This window comes from Acyrthosiphon pisum, chromosome A1, assembly GCF_005508785.2.
Source record: "Acyrthosiphon pisum isolate AL4f chromosome A1, pea_aphid_22Mar2018_4r6ur, whole genome shotgun sequence".
Taxonomy (NCBI): domain Eukaryota; kingdom Metazoa; phylum Arthropoda; class Insecta; order Hemiptera; family Aphididae; genus Acyrthosiphon; species Acyrthosiphon pisum.
Genome location: NC_042494.1, coordinates 87911181 through 87928726, shown reverse-complemented (window position 1 = coordinate 87928726; position 17546 = coordinate 87911181). Strand labels below are relative to the sequence as shown.

The 17546-nt window shown below is 29.8% G+C and overlaps 2 protein-coding genes across 2 annotated transcripts in view; both read left to right on the top strand.

Moving 5' to 3' along the window:
- Nucleotides 1-73: 73 nt before the first annotated feature.
- On the top strand, nt 74-9443 carry LOC100165102 (methylthioribose-1-phosphate isomerase). Its single transcript, XM_001943858.5, has 6 exons — nt 74-895; nt 4489-4724; nt 4797-5005; nt 5151-5359; nt 6718-6874; nt 8422-9443. Exons 1-6 carry the CDS (start codon nt 764-766, stop codon nt 8568-8570), a joined length of 1092 nt encoding a protein of 363 aa, XP_001943893.1. The 5' UTR covers nt 74-763; the 3' UTR covers nt 8571-9443.
- Nucleotides 9444-10008: 565 nt separating this feature from the next.
- Nucleotides 10009-17546, top strand: part of LOC100167135 (tropomodulin) — a 55963-nt gene continuing 48425 nt past the window's right edge. The window contains exon 1 of the mRNA XM_029487703.1: nt 10009-10315. Within this exon, the coding sequence (XP_029343563.1) occupies nt 10238-10315 (78 nt within the window). The 5' untranslated portion in view covers nt 10009-10237. The remainder of the gene's footprint in view (nt 10316-17546) is intronic.

Sequence of the window (17546 nt, the reverse complement as noted above, 5' to 3'; positions counted from 1 at the left end):
CCGGGCCAACGGGAACGGTTGATTAGCGCGCGCACCGAGCCCATTGGCCGGTGGCCGCGATACCGCGTCGGGAAATCCGAGCGACCGGGTGATAACGGGACGATGGCGAACAGCAAACGCTGTACGGCGTACACCACTCGTGCACGGCTTCGGGCTTACCGATGTGTGTGCGTACACACCACCGTCCACCACCTCCGCCATCGCTCGTAGTCGGTGATAAATGACGAAATAATCGACGGACGAACTACGAACCGTCCGTACCTTGCCGGCCTGCCAACGGAGATAGTGCCGTCTCGCTTGTCGCCGTGGACGTGACGCAAAACATTTGGCGTGCGGACCGACGACGTCGACACTCGACCACCGTTGCAGTAGTAGTGTCCACTGCGCGCACCGGCGATTGTGACGCTACCGTCGCACGGCAGTCAGTGGTCGTACGCATAGTAACTAGTAACTAGTAGACAGTGGTCAGTTCTCTGTAGATGGTGTTGTATAGCAAGTTGTCAGACAGTCGGTAGTCACTAGTCATAGTAATTGTGGTGGCGGCGGCAGCTGTTGAGTGTTTATGTACGTGTTGAGCGTGTGTGACGTCGAGTGACCGGCAACGAGAACCACGACGACGACGACCGCGCGAACCGACCCGCCGGACACGGCAAAGTCGGCGCAAATTACTGTCGCTGGTGCTACGTAGCTTCCAGTCGACGTCGAGCAGCGGTGGGCGTGCAGTAGTTGCTCGACGACGGCGACGGACAACCCGGACGTGACGATGACTCTGCAGGCAATCAAGTACGAGAACGGCACATTGGAAGTGCTGGATCAATTGCTGTTGCCCAAAGAGTCCAAGTACATACCCATTTTAGGCGTCGAGGACGGATGGAAGGTCATCAACAAAATGCAGGTACGTGGTGTGCAGCTTTGCCTCTTCACCCACCGGTTCCACCAACCCCTCATAACATCCGTTTCTGAGCTTTACCCCCTCCCGCCCCCCTTGCAACTGAACGGGGACGTATGCCGACGACCATGTGGGAAACCACCATGTCAACAGGCCCACCAGCTTTATTGGTGACACAGATTTTAAACTGATTGCTTGAGCTCCCAAAATTAACACCAATTCACCACATAATCTCTTTTTAGTCACCCGCCACTCGAATTATTTTCTAATAATATATTACTAATGTCAGTGCTGTGTATGTCTCTGAATTCTTTAGATTATTAATTATTATACTTCTAACCTATGGCAGTGCTATTTTACATAGGTACTTGATAAACAATTTTGTTTTATCTCTTGCTATTTTTAATCTGTTATATCATATTTTACCTTTATTTTACTTACCTATTTTCTATTTACTACATATTTAACAGGTTATAATTCCTACAGTTAAAAACAAATTAGTACCTAATTGATTATTTTAAATGATAGGTACCTGCTGAAACTACAAACACAAGGGTATATTGTGTAATGTAGGTGCTCTTTTTATAACAACAAAAAGATTGATTTACAAATCTATCAATATGTTTTTATTTAAATAATTAAATTAAGTTTACTTTAAATTCAGTGGTACACAATAATTATTGCAAACATACCTTGACATTCCTTGTCTTTTCCCATACCACAATTGCGACAGATTTTACCAGTAATTTTTCATATTACGTGGCCACATTATATTTCCGCTTCATCTTTAGACACAAGAACTATTAGGTAATAAATCCAAGGTTTCTTTTAAGAATTATGTCTCCCACACTTCAAATTTTTATTAAGTACATAACTTATTTAAATAATAATTTTTTAGAAATTATACTTTATTCATAGGTAGGTAGTAGCCATTAGGTATTAGTCATTAGGTATTTGAAAAACATATTCAATATTGAATAGAACATAGGTATTTTCATATTTTAGATCCTCATGTTATATTCTGTATATTAATTACATTTTTATAATAATCAGTTATAAATAAAATATAGGTACAACCAGGCCCGGCTCAAGGGGTAGGCGACATAAGCCCACACCTAGGGCAGCACTTAAGCTGCACTTTAGTAAGAGGGCGGCATTTTAAAAATACTGATAATATTATATTGCTGGGGGCAACAAAATTTGATTTTGCCTAGTTCACTATTTTTGCTTGTTTCGGTCCTATATACAACAGACTATATAGACCCAACCTAACCTACCTATATAGATTCTTACAATCTTACTTTTGGCTATCATTTATAAATAGTATACTGGAAAATTTGAATTAATTTATGTGAAAGATTTTAAAATGTACCTAATTTTATGTAAATTATAGGTAAGTACTGGTAAATTCAAAAAATAAGTATTGGCCAACAGCAATTTCTTAGAGCCATCAAAGCGGCAGAAAGCTTCCATACAATAATACAGCTGTTAAGTTTTACAACCTATGTCCTCCAACATATAAAGTGATTCCAATTTTAGTAGAAACACAAGCCTAGATTTTACCTAACTTTAATAAGTAATTAATTCCATCAATAATAATTTGGCAATGTTGACCACAAACAACTACAACCGATCATTTTTTTTATAAAAAAAAAATTTCATTGATCAGCCAAAAATTGTTTGCAGTCATGTTCATCCGAGTTCATCCCTTTAAATTATCAAAAAAAAAGACAATACCTATAGGAAGTTTTATCTTATTGTTTTTTTAATTAATTGTTGAACTGTAATAGTTATTACCAAAAGTTCTAAAATAAAAAAAAAAAAATCTTATTGTTTTGTTAAATAAAAATATGAAATTACTGAAATTCTTTATTTAAAGAGCGTTACAAACTGTGTATATTATCTTTTGTTACTAACATTTTTTTTACTATTCATTATTTATCCCGTTATTTATGGTATCTAGAAATCTTATAATTTATATACCTAAGTGTTGCTGGTAAGCACTTAACTAAAAAGATAAGATAAGTAGCTATAATTTATTATTTACATTAAAATAGGTATTGGTCAAGATTAATAAAGAAAAATCTGTTTAATAAATCAATAACTCCACCCAAACACGCATACATATGTAATACAATATAATATCACCTTATATTTAATTTATTGGCATTAAATATTTTATTGAATAACTTACCCTAGGCATATTTTTTGTCAAAGATATTGATCATAATTTATTTAATAGTCTGGAATTTATAAATAGTGAACAGTTTACAATATTCACTGATAAGATAATATAATATTATACTATTCTTATTAAATAATGTTAAGTGCATTAGCTAATGCAATAAGTCTATCATGAATATTTAATCATCATATTATTAAGTTATATTAAAAAAATATATAGTTATCAAATATATAAACCGAGATATAAACACATGTATTAATGTAAATGTCCATTGTAATTAATAGGTACCTAATAATTTATATATTAAACCCCGTCTTCCATCCATATCCAACCACTATATATAATAGTGTAGTATTTGATTAATACATAGTATGAGATAAAAACTAAATTAGTATTTTGTAAAAAGAGTTTAAAAAAAGAAATATAACTAAACATCATGTAAAAATATAAAATGTAATTACTTTCTTATCTTATGTTTTAATGTGTTAAATACATTTAATGTTTTACGATTAATAAAAAAGATAATGAATATTATAGAGCAGTAAATAAAAATATATAATTTAATTTATACTTATCTTATTAATAAAAACTTTAATATTTAAACAATGAAAACCAAACAACTGTATAAATTACTTATAGAACCTTACATACATTTCAGATATCTGAACGTGCTTATAAAGTAAAACATCATATTAATTTGTGTGTTATACTTAAATGTCTGGCTTAGTGTTGATTTTTTCAATTATAATACTATCAAAATATATTTGGTCATATAGCCAAGGTAACATACATTAAAGATTACACCTAAGAAGATTAACATTACATAATTATCTACCTAAATAAAATAACTTAAGATAAAAAATATATATAATGTACATAAGAGATATAAATTGTTAGGTACATAGATAGGTATAATATATAATTAGTTTAATTAGTGAAATGGTATATCAAGATTTATATTATATTAGATGTCCAAAGTTTCTATCCATCTTACTGTAGGTATCCGTTGTTACTTTATTAGCCTCATAAAATTCAAATGGATAATATTTACCTATATAATGCGATTATGCAATTTTAACTACAAATTATGATTATGTTCATAAAAATAACTTTTTTATCTTATAGATTTGCACAATAGATAGATATACTTATATTATTAAAAATTAAGACACTATAATTGTGTACAATTTATATTTGTATGTGAAACAATGTAATATATATCTCTACATATGGATATTATAATTTAATATTTATAATCAAAGATAATATAATTTACGATATAGGTACCTACTTATTGTAATTAGTGAAAAATCTTAATGATTCGCCAATATTGTATTTACCTGTTTAAATTGACAATTTCATATACATTTGCATATTATTACGATTTAATTAATTTATGCATTGTTATTTGTAGGTACGTGGTGCTCCAGCTATTGCCATTGTTGGTTGTTTAAGTTTGGCTGTAGAAATATCAAAGGAAGAGTTTGAAAAAAAAAAGGCTCTTCGACGAGAAGTTGAGGGTAAACTAAATTATTTAATATCTGCTCGGCCAACTGCTGTAAATATGAAACAGGCCGCAGATCATTTAATATCTTATATAAACTCTTTGGATAACGATGAATCAGTTTCAGCACAAGAAATGCAAGCTAGGTGAATTACTTTTATAATAAATTATTTTATCAATGTTTATTTAATACATTATATAATTTATTTTTTTTTTAGGTTTGTAGCAGCTATAGAAGCAATGTTAGAAAAAGATATATCAGATAATAGATCAATAGGAGAATTTGGAGCTAAAGCCATTTTAAACAATGTTACGGATGGCGAACAAGTTCGTATTTTAACGCACTGCAACACTGGTTCATTAGCTACTGCATATTTTGGTACTGCATTAGGTGTTGTACGTTGTCTACACTCTGCTTCAAGACTGGGTAAAATTTTTGAATAAATATTTGTTTTTGTTTCAAATTTTCAAATATTGTACCACTATGTTTTTATAAGTCATTTACTTTTTAATGCAAATACAAGTTAACATATTAAACCAAGATGTATCTAAGCATTAGTATTCTTTTTTAGAAAATTGTTATTTCACGGAAACAAGGCCTTACAATCAAGGTGCTAGATTAACTGCCTATGAATTAGTTCATGATAAAATACCATCAACCTTGGTCTGTGATAGTACTGTTGCTTATTTAATGAAGACTGCTCAGATTAATGCTGTTGTTGTTGGTGCCGATAGGGTAGCAGCCAATGGAGATACTGCTAACAAAATTGGAACGTATCAAGTTAGTATATTTAATTACTTTTACAATGTAGTATGTACAAATTGTTATAATCTGAAAATGTATCTAATTATTTATATTTAATATTTACTATCCAATTTTTCAAAAACTTGTTCCGTAAACCACCCTGTTTTAATTGATATATTACGTTCTTTGGGAATTGGTCCTAGTTTAGGTCTTGGAGAACTGTCCACAATGGGTCACATTAAGTTCAATAATTTCTGCAGTATCTTGGGTGTACCAATAGGTGGCCATCTATCACATTTACTCTTGTCTCTATTTATAAATAGTGCTTACATTGTCCTCCAAAGTTGGTAAGTTCTTGTGTTTCCTAGACAACATGAAATCTTACTCCATAATTACATTTTTTGTAGACTACTTACATCTGTAGGAAGATAAAGAGAAGTTTGTATCATTGGGAAATACACTTGGTTTAGAGCTAATTATATCAAAATGCCAAAAAATTATTTTATGAATTCAAGCATTCTAATTCTCTCAAGTAATTAACTGTACACTTGTCAGACCTATACTAGAATATTGGTCAATATATGGGATCCTAAAACAGTTGCTGGTATACTAGAACAAGTTCAACAGACATTTTTATCTTTTGTAAAAGTTTAAATTAAATATCTCCTGTTTGCTTCATATCCTGCCTTAGTCCTAAATGCTAATTTAACATTCTTAGTTGATCATTGACATGCTCTCAACATTGCATACCTCCAATAACTAATTCTGGTTCCATTGATTCCTTTTTTCTATTCTCAATTCAAGTGCTAATCAAGAACACCTGTAATCCCATTTCTAATAACTATCCATTCAGCTATTATTATGGAGAAACAAGCCATTAAGCAGTATCATGAAACTTGTCAATGAGGACCAGTGGTGTAGATCACCTAATTTTTCTATGACATATGTCATAATAGATTTTTTAGATGGAAGGCCCACCATAGGGTACTGCAGGGGACCCCACTGTGGATCCAGAATTTACGTTATAATGTACAATTAAATGATTAAACATTGCATTATACGTAGATGCTTTGATTGCATCTAATTCTTTTGTTAAAAAAGGGGGGATGATAGGGGGCCCATTGATGTACGATGTCATGGTATATTTTAAACACTTCGGGGCCACTGACGAAGACCTCTTATTTAATTTTGTTTGGTTCCATTAATATTTCATACGTTATTCTTTGTATACATTTACTTCAGTACAAACCACTGTACATTATTTGACTATTGAGACGAGAAGCCCGTGTCTCATAATAAATTATATCAAAGTTTCTTTCAATTTTAAAACACTATTCATGACATTTGAAATATATATTCATAATGTAAGTTATGACTTGTTTTTTTTCCATCAGATTGCTGTAGTTGCCAAACACCATGAGGTTCCATTTTATGTAGCTGCTCCACTAACTTCAATTGATTTTAATGTAAATACTGGTGATAATATAGTGATTGAGGAGAGGCCTCAAGTGGAAATGACTCATATAAATAATATTAGAATAGCTTCTCCAGGTAAAATTTTTTTTTGTTAATTGTTAATTAATTAACTAAGACTGAGCTAATTTATAAATGTTTATTATTTTTCTTGTATATTATTTAAGATACATAAATTATTTATGATAAAAATGTTATTAGTACAGTCGGACTTGGTTAACCCAAGTTCAAGGGATCGGTCAAAAAGTTTGAGTTATCTTATGATAATACAATAATAGGAAATTCTAGAGATCCCAAAAAAGTTTGAGGTGTTGACTGTTTTGAGTTAAACCAAGATCAACTATATATTTTAAATTGAATGATTTTTTTTTTTATAATTACTTATATAATAAATTGTTTCAGTTTTTCTTTTTTAAATGGATGTACTTACACTATTAAAGTACATTTTCTTGTTTTTCATTAAACAATTGAATTCGTAATTTTATAAAAAAAAAAAAAATCTTCGGTCAATTTTATTATAGTACCTATTATTTTTCATATTTAAATGTTTTTTTTTAAATGTTAGTGTTTATAAACTAATGAATATTAGTTTTTAGTAGACTTAAATAAAATGTAGAATCAAAATTATTTTTGTTTGTTAATACTTAAATTTATAATTTGAATGACACAATTTTAAATGCAATTAGTTATTACTTATTAATGATTGTGATTACAAACTAACCCAATACTTAGTAAGCATAATTCACTAGTATGTAACAAATTATATGTAAAGTATACTAGAACATAAAATATTTAATTACTTCCAAAAGAATATAAGATAGTAGTGTAAAGAAAAGATTGGAAGTTTATTATGCAATATTCTTAACTGTATTTTCTATGTACTAAGTTTCTTTTAAGTAAATTATATATCTAATTATCTTTATTAAACTGTTTATAATAATTCAAATTATAAGTATGTTTACTGTGATAAATTACTATTATCAGTATCAGACATGTTCCTTGCAGTTAAAACAAATGTTGGCCCACTTCTTTAAAACAGCAGGCAACCTTACTTCATGATCAAATGTATAGGCAGTATTATTATCTATGTTGTACGGTTTTTTATTTCTATATTTTCATTCTACAATAAGATATAAAAATTAAAATAAATGTATCTCTGTTTAAAAATGTTAAGTAAAAAAATAATCTTTAAGCTACAACATATTATATTCTTTTACATAAATTAAATAGTTTGGAAATCAACTACAGTATTAAGTTTGAACGCACGGTGTTTTGATCTTAGTAAAAAATCAATTCTGCCTAATTGTGTAAATTTTTATTTTTGTTTATAAATCTACAATATAATTTTTGTTATTACTAATTATTTAACCAACTATACTTAATTATTGGTTAATATTAAAAATTCCATCGCCAGTAATAGATTGGCGTATAGAAAGAAATTTGTATAAAGCATTTTTCACATTCATATTCATTTACAGTTATACAATTTATATATTAAACAATTTGACAAGACTAACCTTCTCTAAAAATAACAATGTTGCTATAATGTATTATTATTGCTTAAGTTTGAATTCCATAAATTTTAATATCTATTTATTTTTTTTAATTTGATGTATTGATTTCAGGTGTAACTTGTTGGAATCCAGCATTTGATGTAACACCAGCTCGACTGATAACTGGAATAATCACTGAAAAGGGTGTTTTCCGACCGTCTGAACTCTCCACACTCCAGTCTCAATTGCAAGATCATAAAAATTCACTTCCCCAACTGTAATACATACCTAAATATTATATCATTGCACAAACGCATCGTACAACTTTTTTATGAAAAAAAAAAATGTAGGCTATTTTTATAATATATGTATGCGAAAGCTACATTCCTAAGCCAACGACATCAATTTTTATTTATGTATAAATGTATAATCATGATATTATTGTCTGTTGAAAAATATTTTTAATATTATATGGAAACAATTAATTCCATAGAGTACATTGGAAATAGACAAATTATTACTTATATATTATAATTTAGTCAAGTATAGTTGTGATACAAGTTATAATAATATTATTTTTATAATTTAATTTAATTCTTTTTTATGTATACATATATAAATATATAATATAATATCTATATATATATATATGTACATGGGGTTTAAATTATTTTTATTGAAAAAAAAAAGCATGGCTATAAATCATTTAAAATTATTTTCATAAAAGGCCTTTAAAGAAAAATTCAAGATTTTTTTATACCTAATACATATTTTAACAATTCAAAAATGGAACTAAATTGTTTATTTTCTAAACATTTTGTATTCTTAAGTTCTAACATAAATTAATATGGAGATCGTTGTTGTTTTCAATCATTATAATAATTATAGTATAATTTATTTAAAACCCTTAAATTGGGTGAACACCCCCATATCTAATTATGTGTGTATGATTTATTATAAAATTCCCATTCAAATTCTTACTTTATGTACTTATGGCGTTTATATTAGCTCATTGTGATAATTAATAAGCTATAAACATAAAAATATTAATGTTAATACTATGTTATTATGTATATTTACATTTTTATGTTTTGGGTATCTAACAAATCATCTTCATAACTTTATGTAACATAAAGTACCTATTTCAAAGCGCATTTATTGGTTATTATTATTATTATTATACATTTATTTATATTATTATATTTTTAATGATATATTTTAGAGATCCTTTTACTAGACATATAACTCTTTGCCTGTTACATATTTATAAATTGCCTATGTAAAATGAAAACATGTGCGTTGAGATTGTTAATATGTTAATAATTGTCTCTAATCTGCAGATTAATATAATAATTATTTATTTACTTAAAAAAAAAAAAGAATAAATAAACACAAACAAATTGTTACATCAATCTTAAAATATGATAAATATTTTGTTAAATGAATGAAGCATAATGTAATTATTATGTGGGTATGCATAGGTGGTATGTGATTAGCGACCTTAACCTTGAAAATTTGACAAACTTGGGTGGAAAAACAAGATGCTAATGTACATAGAAGAACTACAACAAATAAATAACTGGCGTCAGTGAAAGAAAAGGAAGAAGACGTCGAGTGTTCATTTTTACACCCAGGCACGTTGATATATTTTTTTCTAGTGATCTAAATATAGATCAAACAGGGACTGGGAGTTTTTACTACGCGCATGCTGCCCAATGCGCCATCGAATCGGCCAACTATCAGGACGTTTAGCACGGGAAAAAACATTGTTCAATTTATAAATCAACTAAGATAATCGCACCAGCAGCGCTACGCTACGTGCGCGAGTGTTAAAAAATTAGAATAACGTATTGGTCCGGCACCGTATATTTCGTTATATTATACTATATTTCGTTTCGGTGCCTAGCTGTATTGCATATTTTCGCCGTTCATTTTCAACGGAATCAAAATGGGCAGTGTCGAAGAGATCTATGAAAATGAAATTCATCGTACCATTACGCGGCGTACGAGCTTCAAAATTCAAGAGGTAAATGATTGTCTAAATAGCTATTAATTTCTATTATATTATTATCGCATAACAATATTATTAAAAAAATATACATTATTCTTCTTTATTTTCAATGTTTGTGCGTGCCTCGTTGATTTTGATAACGTTTGTCGGGATTTTCAATTCAACCAGCAAAATAAATATATACATCAACGTTCTAACTTGGCTACTGCCTACTTATACTATAATATTATTATTCTCGAACATCATAATATGGTAATATCTAGGTAATATAATATAATAATAGTATCGTCTGCTTTAAAATATTTTCACAAATTCCAGATTTCGGTATTAACTATTAGACGACGTATAATATTATTCTTTTTAAAAACATTAATAATATACCTACTGTATGTCTACGTATGGTTGTTTTTTTGTTCTGCGAGACTAAATAGATTAACTACGTAGCATTGATAAATTATGTCGCACAATGAAAAACAAAAACCTACAGTAGGAAGTGAAAATTGAATGAAAAATGATTTCGACATTCAAGGCTAACAATCCTTTTAAAATATAAGTAAAAAAAATAAATTGAACACGAAGTATTTATAATATTATAGTAATGTAGTAGGTATACCTAAACCATTTCAATATTCGAATTGAAAAAAATAAAAAAAGTGAGACTGAGATTTTTTAAATACTTACTAACTTTTATTAGCGCTTCTTGAAATGATTAAACCCAATCTAATTTATCATCAAGTTCAAACTAATAATTACAATGTAATAAACGGTTCCTATTCCAGTAACGACTAAGTACCACCTACTACCTACCTACTAAGTCTTATGAGCGATTAAAATAAATACATTTATAAACAATAGTAGGTAATAAATTATAGTAGTATATATTTAATTCACATTGAAAATAATTGTAATTAATTAAATGTAGCTATACAATAATTTATATTTTAGGTTCTGACTTCTGAGCACGATTAAAGATGGTACTATCTTTAATCGTGCTTCTGAGTGAAGCTATGAATGAATTTGATTTTACAAAGAAGAGTTTATTTTGTGCGTATATGTCTGTCATCACCTTTTAGGGCAGTAAAAATGCTTCGATTTTAAACTGGGAGTGGTTTTTGGTAGCAAATTAGATCGAGTTGGTACTTTGATGGGTCAAAAGTAAAATATTCACAGTACCAACATAACAGGAAAAACATTTTCACACAAAATTAGTTTTCGAAAAATTCAATTTTGTATTTTGATGTAGAATCGCACAGAATCGTTTTTCGTATACAATAATTTTATATCATTGAATTCGAATTAAACTCATCCGTTACAGCGACCCATCTAAACACCTACTATGCAGCAGATCGGTACCTACTTTTTTTAAACTATACATTAATAACCAGATACTTTTTAGAGTAGATTCTAGATTACTATTAGCATTTTCTGTACATGATGTATTTGTAAAAATATTTTAACGCTTTTTGAGCTATATGTAGAGTGTAGGCATTTCGAAGGACGTCACATCCGCGTGTGTATTGTCTCGCACGCGTATGACATAGAAAAATAGTGTTTATGCAGTCTGAGTAGAACTCGCTCAATTTTGGTTCTAGAGTTAAATACCCATTATAAAATTTAATTGTGACAATATTGCTGAGGACAAGACGTTTTTTCCATCATTCCCAGATAACGTTCATTATAATGTTTAAAATTAACAAAAATTTTAACATTTTTTAATGACCTTTAACTTTTCAAAATTAAAATTTTTTTTTAAAACACATTGTCTTGCCCTCCAAATTATTGTCATTTTTTAATTTTGTGATGGGTGTTTTTATTCTAACACCAAAATTGAGCGAGTTTTACTCAGATTGCGTAAACACGTTTTATCTATGTCGTATACGTGTAAGACGGAGACAACACAAGCGGGTGTGACGTTATCTTTTATGTATCAATAAAAATAATTTTACTCAGTAAAAAGTTTGAAAATTTAATACAATAGGTTCCTCGTAAAAAGTTCATATTGGAACCAAAAAATCTTAAAAATATACCTATACGCACATTTTTCTTATACGCATGTTATTATGAAAATAATAACCTAATATATTATGTGGTTTCAAATTAAAAAAAAAAGTACCTTATTAAATAACTTTGCTTTCACCCCCAATTTGAGCAATTTGATTTTTGTGGATGGACTAATATATTGTGGTAGTGTACTATAATAGTGTGGTCACATAACTTATCATCCAATTAAGGTGATTATTTTGAGCGCTTTAAACAGGTCGTATCTTTAGGGTTTTGGCCCTCGAGACGAATGCAAATAAAAAATGGTATTCAGATCCCAAATCAACCAGTATCAACTATACTTTTCTAATAACATAAATTGTTAATTTTAAGGAACTACGCGATGGTCGTTATCTAATGTTTAATTCGTTGTATTTTAATATAGCTGTTCGACCTATACTTACAGCTTATCTGGTGGTATATTGAGATGTGTGCTTAAGTATGTTATCATTTTTTTTTACATAAACCATTGGTAAACACTGCATAATAATTTACTGACATTTAAATAACCAAATATCTTCTATGCTATATGTATAGACATTAATTAAGTTCCTACCTATTATAATACATTATGCACCTATAATCTATATCCTAAATACCTACCTAACACGTCTGATAAATTAAAATATAATAGAGACATATAATATAGGTATTATATTATGCGGGTATTTAGTATTAGGTTTCTTGATTGTTGAGTAGTAAAATTAAGTCATTATCTGCCGTTAAATGACTGATTAGTGATAACTGATGACTACTATGTCTTAAGGTATGGTACCTCAGCGTTCGTATTATGTCCAACGCTCCTTTTAATTTTCTACATGACATCAATTATATAGCCAAAGAGCCTTTAGGATGGGTGATGTCGAAAATAACCCTACCTATACTTTTAATTTTTAATTTTGTCTGAATAAATTCAAGTAGGTTAATTTCAAGTAATTTAATATTTATATTGTGAACTTTAATTGTACATCGTACTAATTTTCGTGTATTAAGTGTTTATCCTGTACCTTATACCTATATGTATAGTATAATATACTAATAAAATAAAAATATATAAGTAGGAATACCTAACTAAAATATAATAATATTAGATATATTATATTATAATATAGTTATTTATAATCTTGGTATCTATATATTATAATTTGTATGGTTTGTAATGGTGTAGTAAAATGAATCGTTTTAAACGAGTTTTCGTTTATCTTAATAGATTATATCCTGTAGATGCCGACTTCAGTATACATATACTTTGCATATTAGCAGTTAGCACGTGACTAACGATTCTTCTAGCTAACAAATCGATGATAAGTCGACATAATAAATATACCTAGTAACAATTAACAAATACCAAATGGATAAGAAAACGAAAACATGATATTATATCATTTTAAATCTACATTATACATTTTTTTTCATGCCACAACATATTTTTTTTAAACATGCTTTAAGTGGATTTTATTGATAGCAATTAAAGCATTTTTAGTTAGGAAGATGTTAGGATTTTTCATCGACGTTAAAATATAGCACACACAATTTGTTCAACTTATTTTATTTTCGTAGTTTTGAATGTTTAGACATACGTAAAAGCATATTGATTCAGATTTCAGTGACATGAGCAAGTGGTGATGCGGATGATATACCACCAGAGTATTATAGATATCTCCTCACATATTTTAATTGGGTCCCTAAAAGTTATCCGAGGTCAGGGTCTAATATTTTGTATGTTCCTTGTTACTGAAAAAATGCTGGGGCTAAAATACTGTGTTCTCTACTATTTAAGTACAAACTTACAAACCTTTAAATGGCTTCAATTATCAATTGATAAATTCAAATATAAATATAGATAATTATAAATTATAATATTATATTCCGTACATTCAATAGGTACCTAATTGTCTTCTTAGGTGAGGACCCAACAAAATACTTTAGGCTTCTCTTTTGCAATTTTTTCATATTTATTTTATTTTGTTACAATATACGAGTATACGATTTTATTTTTATTTTTGCAAATGTTGATATAAGTATGTTGTGGGAAAGAATGAATCCATCAGAGCATTTTCGCCTGTGAAAATCTTTTAAAATTCAGATTAATATCCAAAGCTACCTATCAGTATAATATATAAATGCCCAACTTATGTAACTATTGGAGTGTGCTTTTTACAAGTAGTAAACATTTTATGTGAATTCTTGAACCAAATTATTTTATTTTTTAGAATCTTCATTCAAATTATCCAGAAGAAACCACAATGAATTAATGTAATGTGGTTCGACCACAATGGTCGATTCTTATTAGATATACTTCCCAAAAATGGTGGCTCGGCGCGGCTGAAATCAATCACGCAACGGGATTGAGAGTAAGCATTAAGCAATGACCGCTGCTACTAATTCCCGGATGGGTGACCACCCGGGTCCATGGTGGCAAAACCTTGCACATACACGTGTTGCCTTTCAACCGTTACAACCGTCAAATTACAATGGCTAATGTCACCTGCCGGGCTCTAGACCGAGGATAAAAAAAAATACTTTCCAAAAATTTTATTATTTTAAATTTTTATTCCAAAATAATTGTTATTAATTTTATTATCATAAAATTATTTATATTTGAATAGTAATAACGACTCCAGCATGTTTATTTTATGTATTCACGCAGATATTTTATTAATTCATTCACCATTTTTGTATTTTTTAAACGTATTTTCAAGCAACTTTCAGAGTGTAAACCAGTTGTATTTACTAAGTAATTTTATTTGCAAATTTAATTGTATTACCTATCTGTTATTATACCCGGCCGAGTTAAATTTACTTTAAATAAATATATGACATGATATTAATCAGATTTTGTTCGCCTAACGACTTCTGACGTCTAAATAGTAAATTTGAGAATAGCACCACAGTCGAAGATAATATAGTTCTCATTTTAATCGCGAATTTGGTAATGACTGATGACGTCATGACGAATGGGGCCGATGATGAACAGTGCTATGCAGACTAGCAGACCACCATGATAGTGTTACCGCCACGCTTTATCTTCGGGTTGACCTGAATTTAAAAAAAACTGGGTAGCTGATACAGTGATACGCTGCACAAGTCACAACAGACATTATCATCTCGTTCTCGCTCGTCGCAACGATTAATACCTACATGAAATGTTCATTGTATAACTGCACTAGTATTGTAGGTATAGTTTATAGAGTATAAACTATTTAGCACCTACCTACCTATATATATTTATTACGATGTCGTACAGACTAATTGCGTTTGAACGTCTTCGCGACAGTGAGTAAAACGTTTGGCCAGCTCATACGAAATATTATAATTCTTGGCATCTGACAAAAGCGCGCGTTGTGTGTATATGCATGTAGTAATATTATATACGTAAATAGTAGGTAGGTACATATTATAATAAAGCCTCGCGGGCGCGTTTATCCTATCCAAAGAATGCGTGACACGTCGTCGTAGTTTACCGTGCGATCTTTTGCTCGCGATTTGTCACGTGACTCCCCTCATATCCCACCACATCACACGCTTTGGTCCACACGCCACCCCGGTGCTTGGAGCTAACAAAAATACTAAATATGCTTTCGTTTTGTCAGTTGTCACACAGCGCCGAAAACTACGATATATCATCCGAACATTCCCGAATCTCGATTCTCTTTCTCTTTCTTTACCTTCGAGTATATTATAATTTATAATACAAGCGCAGACAAGTAGACGACACTTAATAATAATAGAATTCTATATGGATATACTACTAGTAGACTACGACGACACATGCTATTTCTATACAGCACCTATATAAATATAAATTATAATATGTACGGTGTGCCTACCGGGCTGTGTGTGTTTATTTCCTTTGATAACAATAATAATAAATTTGTACGGATGCCCCAATGTTATCTATAATTTTTCATTAGTTATTTTTTGCTTTTTGAGTTCAATATATACATATATTATCAAACTGATATGATATTTTTCGATATTTTAATTTTCGTGCGAGATGAGCATTTTTAATTTTTGATATTTCACATCCCCATATCTTGCTTGAAAATTACAATTTCGAAAAACCGGCAACCCTTAAGTACAGATAATGTTTTTACCTAAAAGTTTTGTAATAGGTTAATTCACTCTAATATCAAAACTAACAGCACACTATTGAAACTAGCGAACAACAATTTGCCATGTCGTGCGTGTGTAAGACGGAGACAACAATGGGTATGGGTATAGCGTCCTCCTAAGTTATTTTTTACTTCTATCGAAGTTTTGTGAGTAGTTTTTCCGTGTGGGGAAGTTCAGCTTTTGCCTTGTTGGTGTGTGTGCGTGTGTGTATGGACCCTGGACATAATGAAAACGTAAAAACGGTTGACATCTAAATGCTATATTATAATATTTATTAATATAAAAAATAAAAATAATAATGTACCTATTGATGTTTAATATCTGTAGACTGTACCCATAAAATATACACATACATGATCAAATTAAATACTCAAATGGTTTGAATACATATTATTATCCACTGTAAGCTGTTGTTTATAATTATGTTGAGTTCAGTTTTTTATTTTAATGTTTTTTTAATTTTATTTTTTCCTTTTGTCTCTTATTTTTTGGTTTTTTGTCTGCGTTCCTTTTAGTGATTTGTGGGAAGAACACTATTGTAATTTGTAGCTACATATTTTAGGAAATATATTGGTACCTAGGTACATGCCGAAAAACCGGTAAAAAACATTGCCTTAGATATTATTTTCTTTCGCTTGTTTGGTGTTTACCATTTACTCGAATCACAATGACTTTATTAAAAATAGCCAGGTTTTATTTGATGTTAAATAAACCATGGGATTAAATTTTTGTATGCTTGGCAGATGTGTTTGTTATTATATACAGTATGGCCCAAAGTGGCGTTTGCTGCAGTGCCCACAGCCCATATATATGCCATAACTCATGTTAAATGAATAAGAATACTTAAATTTTTTCAGGAAAATGTATAAGTTTATCTACACGAATAAAACTTTATCTATTGTCAAAGTATTCAAAAAGAGCTTTAATTTTTGAAAATTAAAAAATATTTGGAAAACTGATTGAATTTGAACTGGAATGCATCCATAACAGTTTCTGCGTTCTGGGACACACTGTATATTATTATACTCAAATTGCTTACACAATTTTTATTTTTTATAATAATAATGCTTTGACCTAAAAAATGATCTAT

Excerpts from the sequence above, each read along its gene's own strand:
- LOC100165102 (XM_001943858.5), top strand. The coding sequence starts at position 764 with ATGACTCTGCAGGCAATCAAGTACGAGAACGGCACATTGGAAGTGCTG. Across the intron at positions 4,725-4,796 it reads GCACAAGAAATGCAAGCTAG|GTTTGTAGCAGCTATAGAAG; the intron begins GTGAATTACTTT and ends TTTTTTTTTTAG. Across the intron at positions 6,875-8,421 it reads TATTAGAATAGCTTCTCCAG|GTGTAACTTGTTGGAATCCA; the intron begins GTAAAATTTTTT and ends TATTGATTTCAG.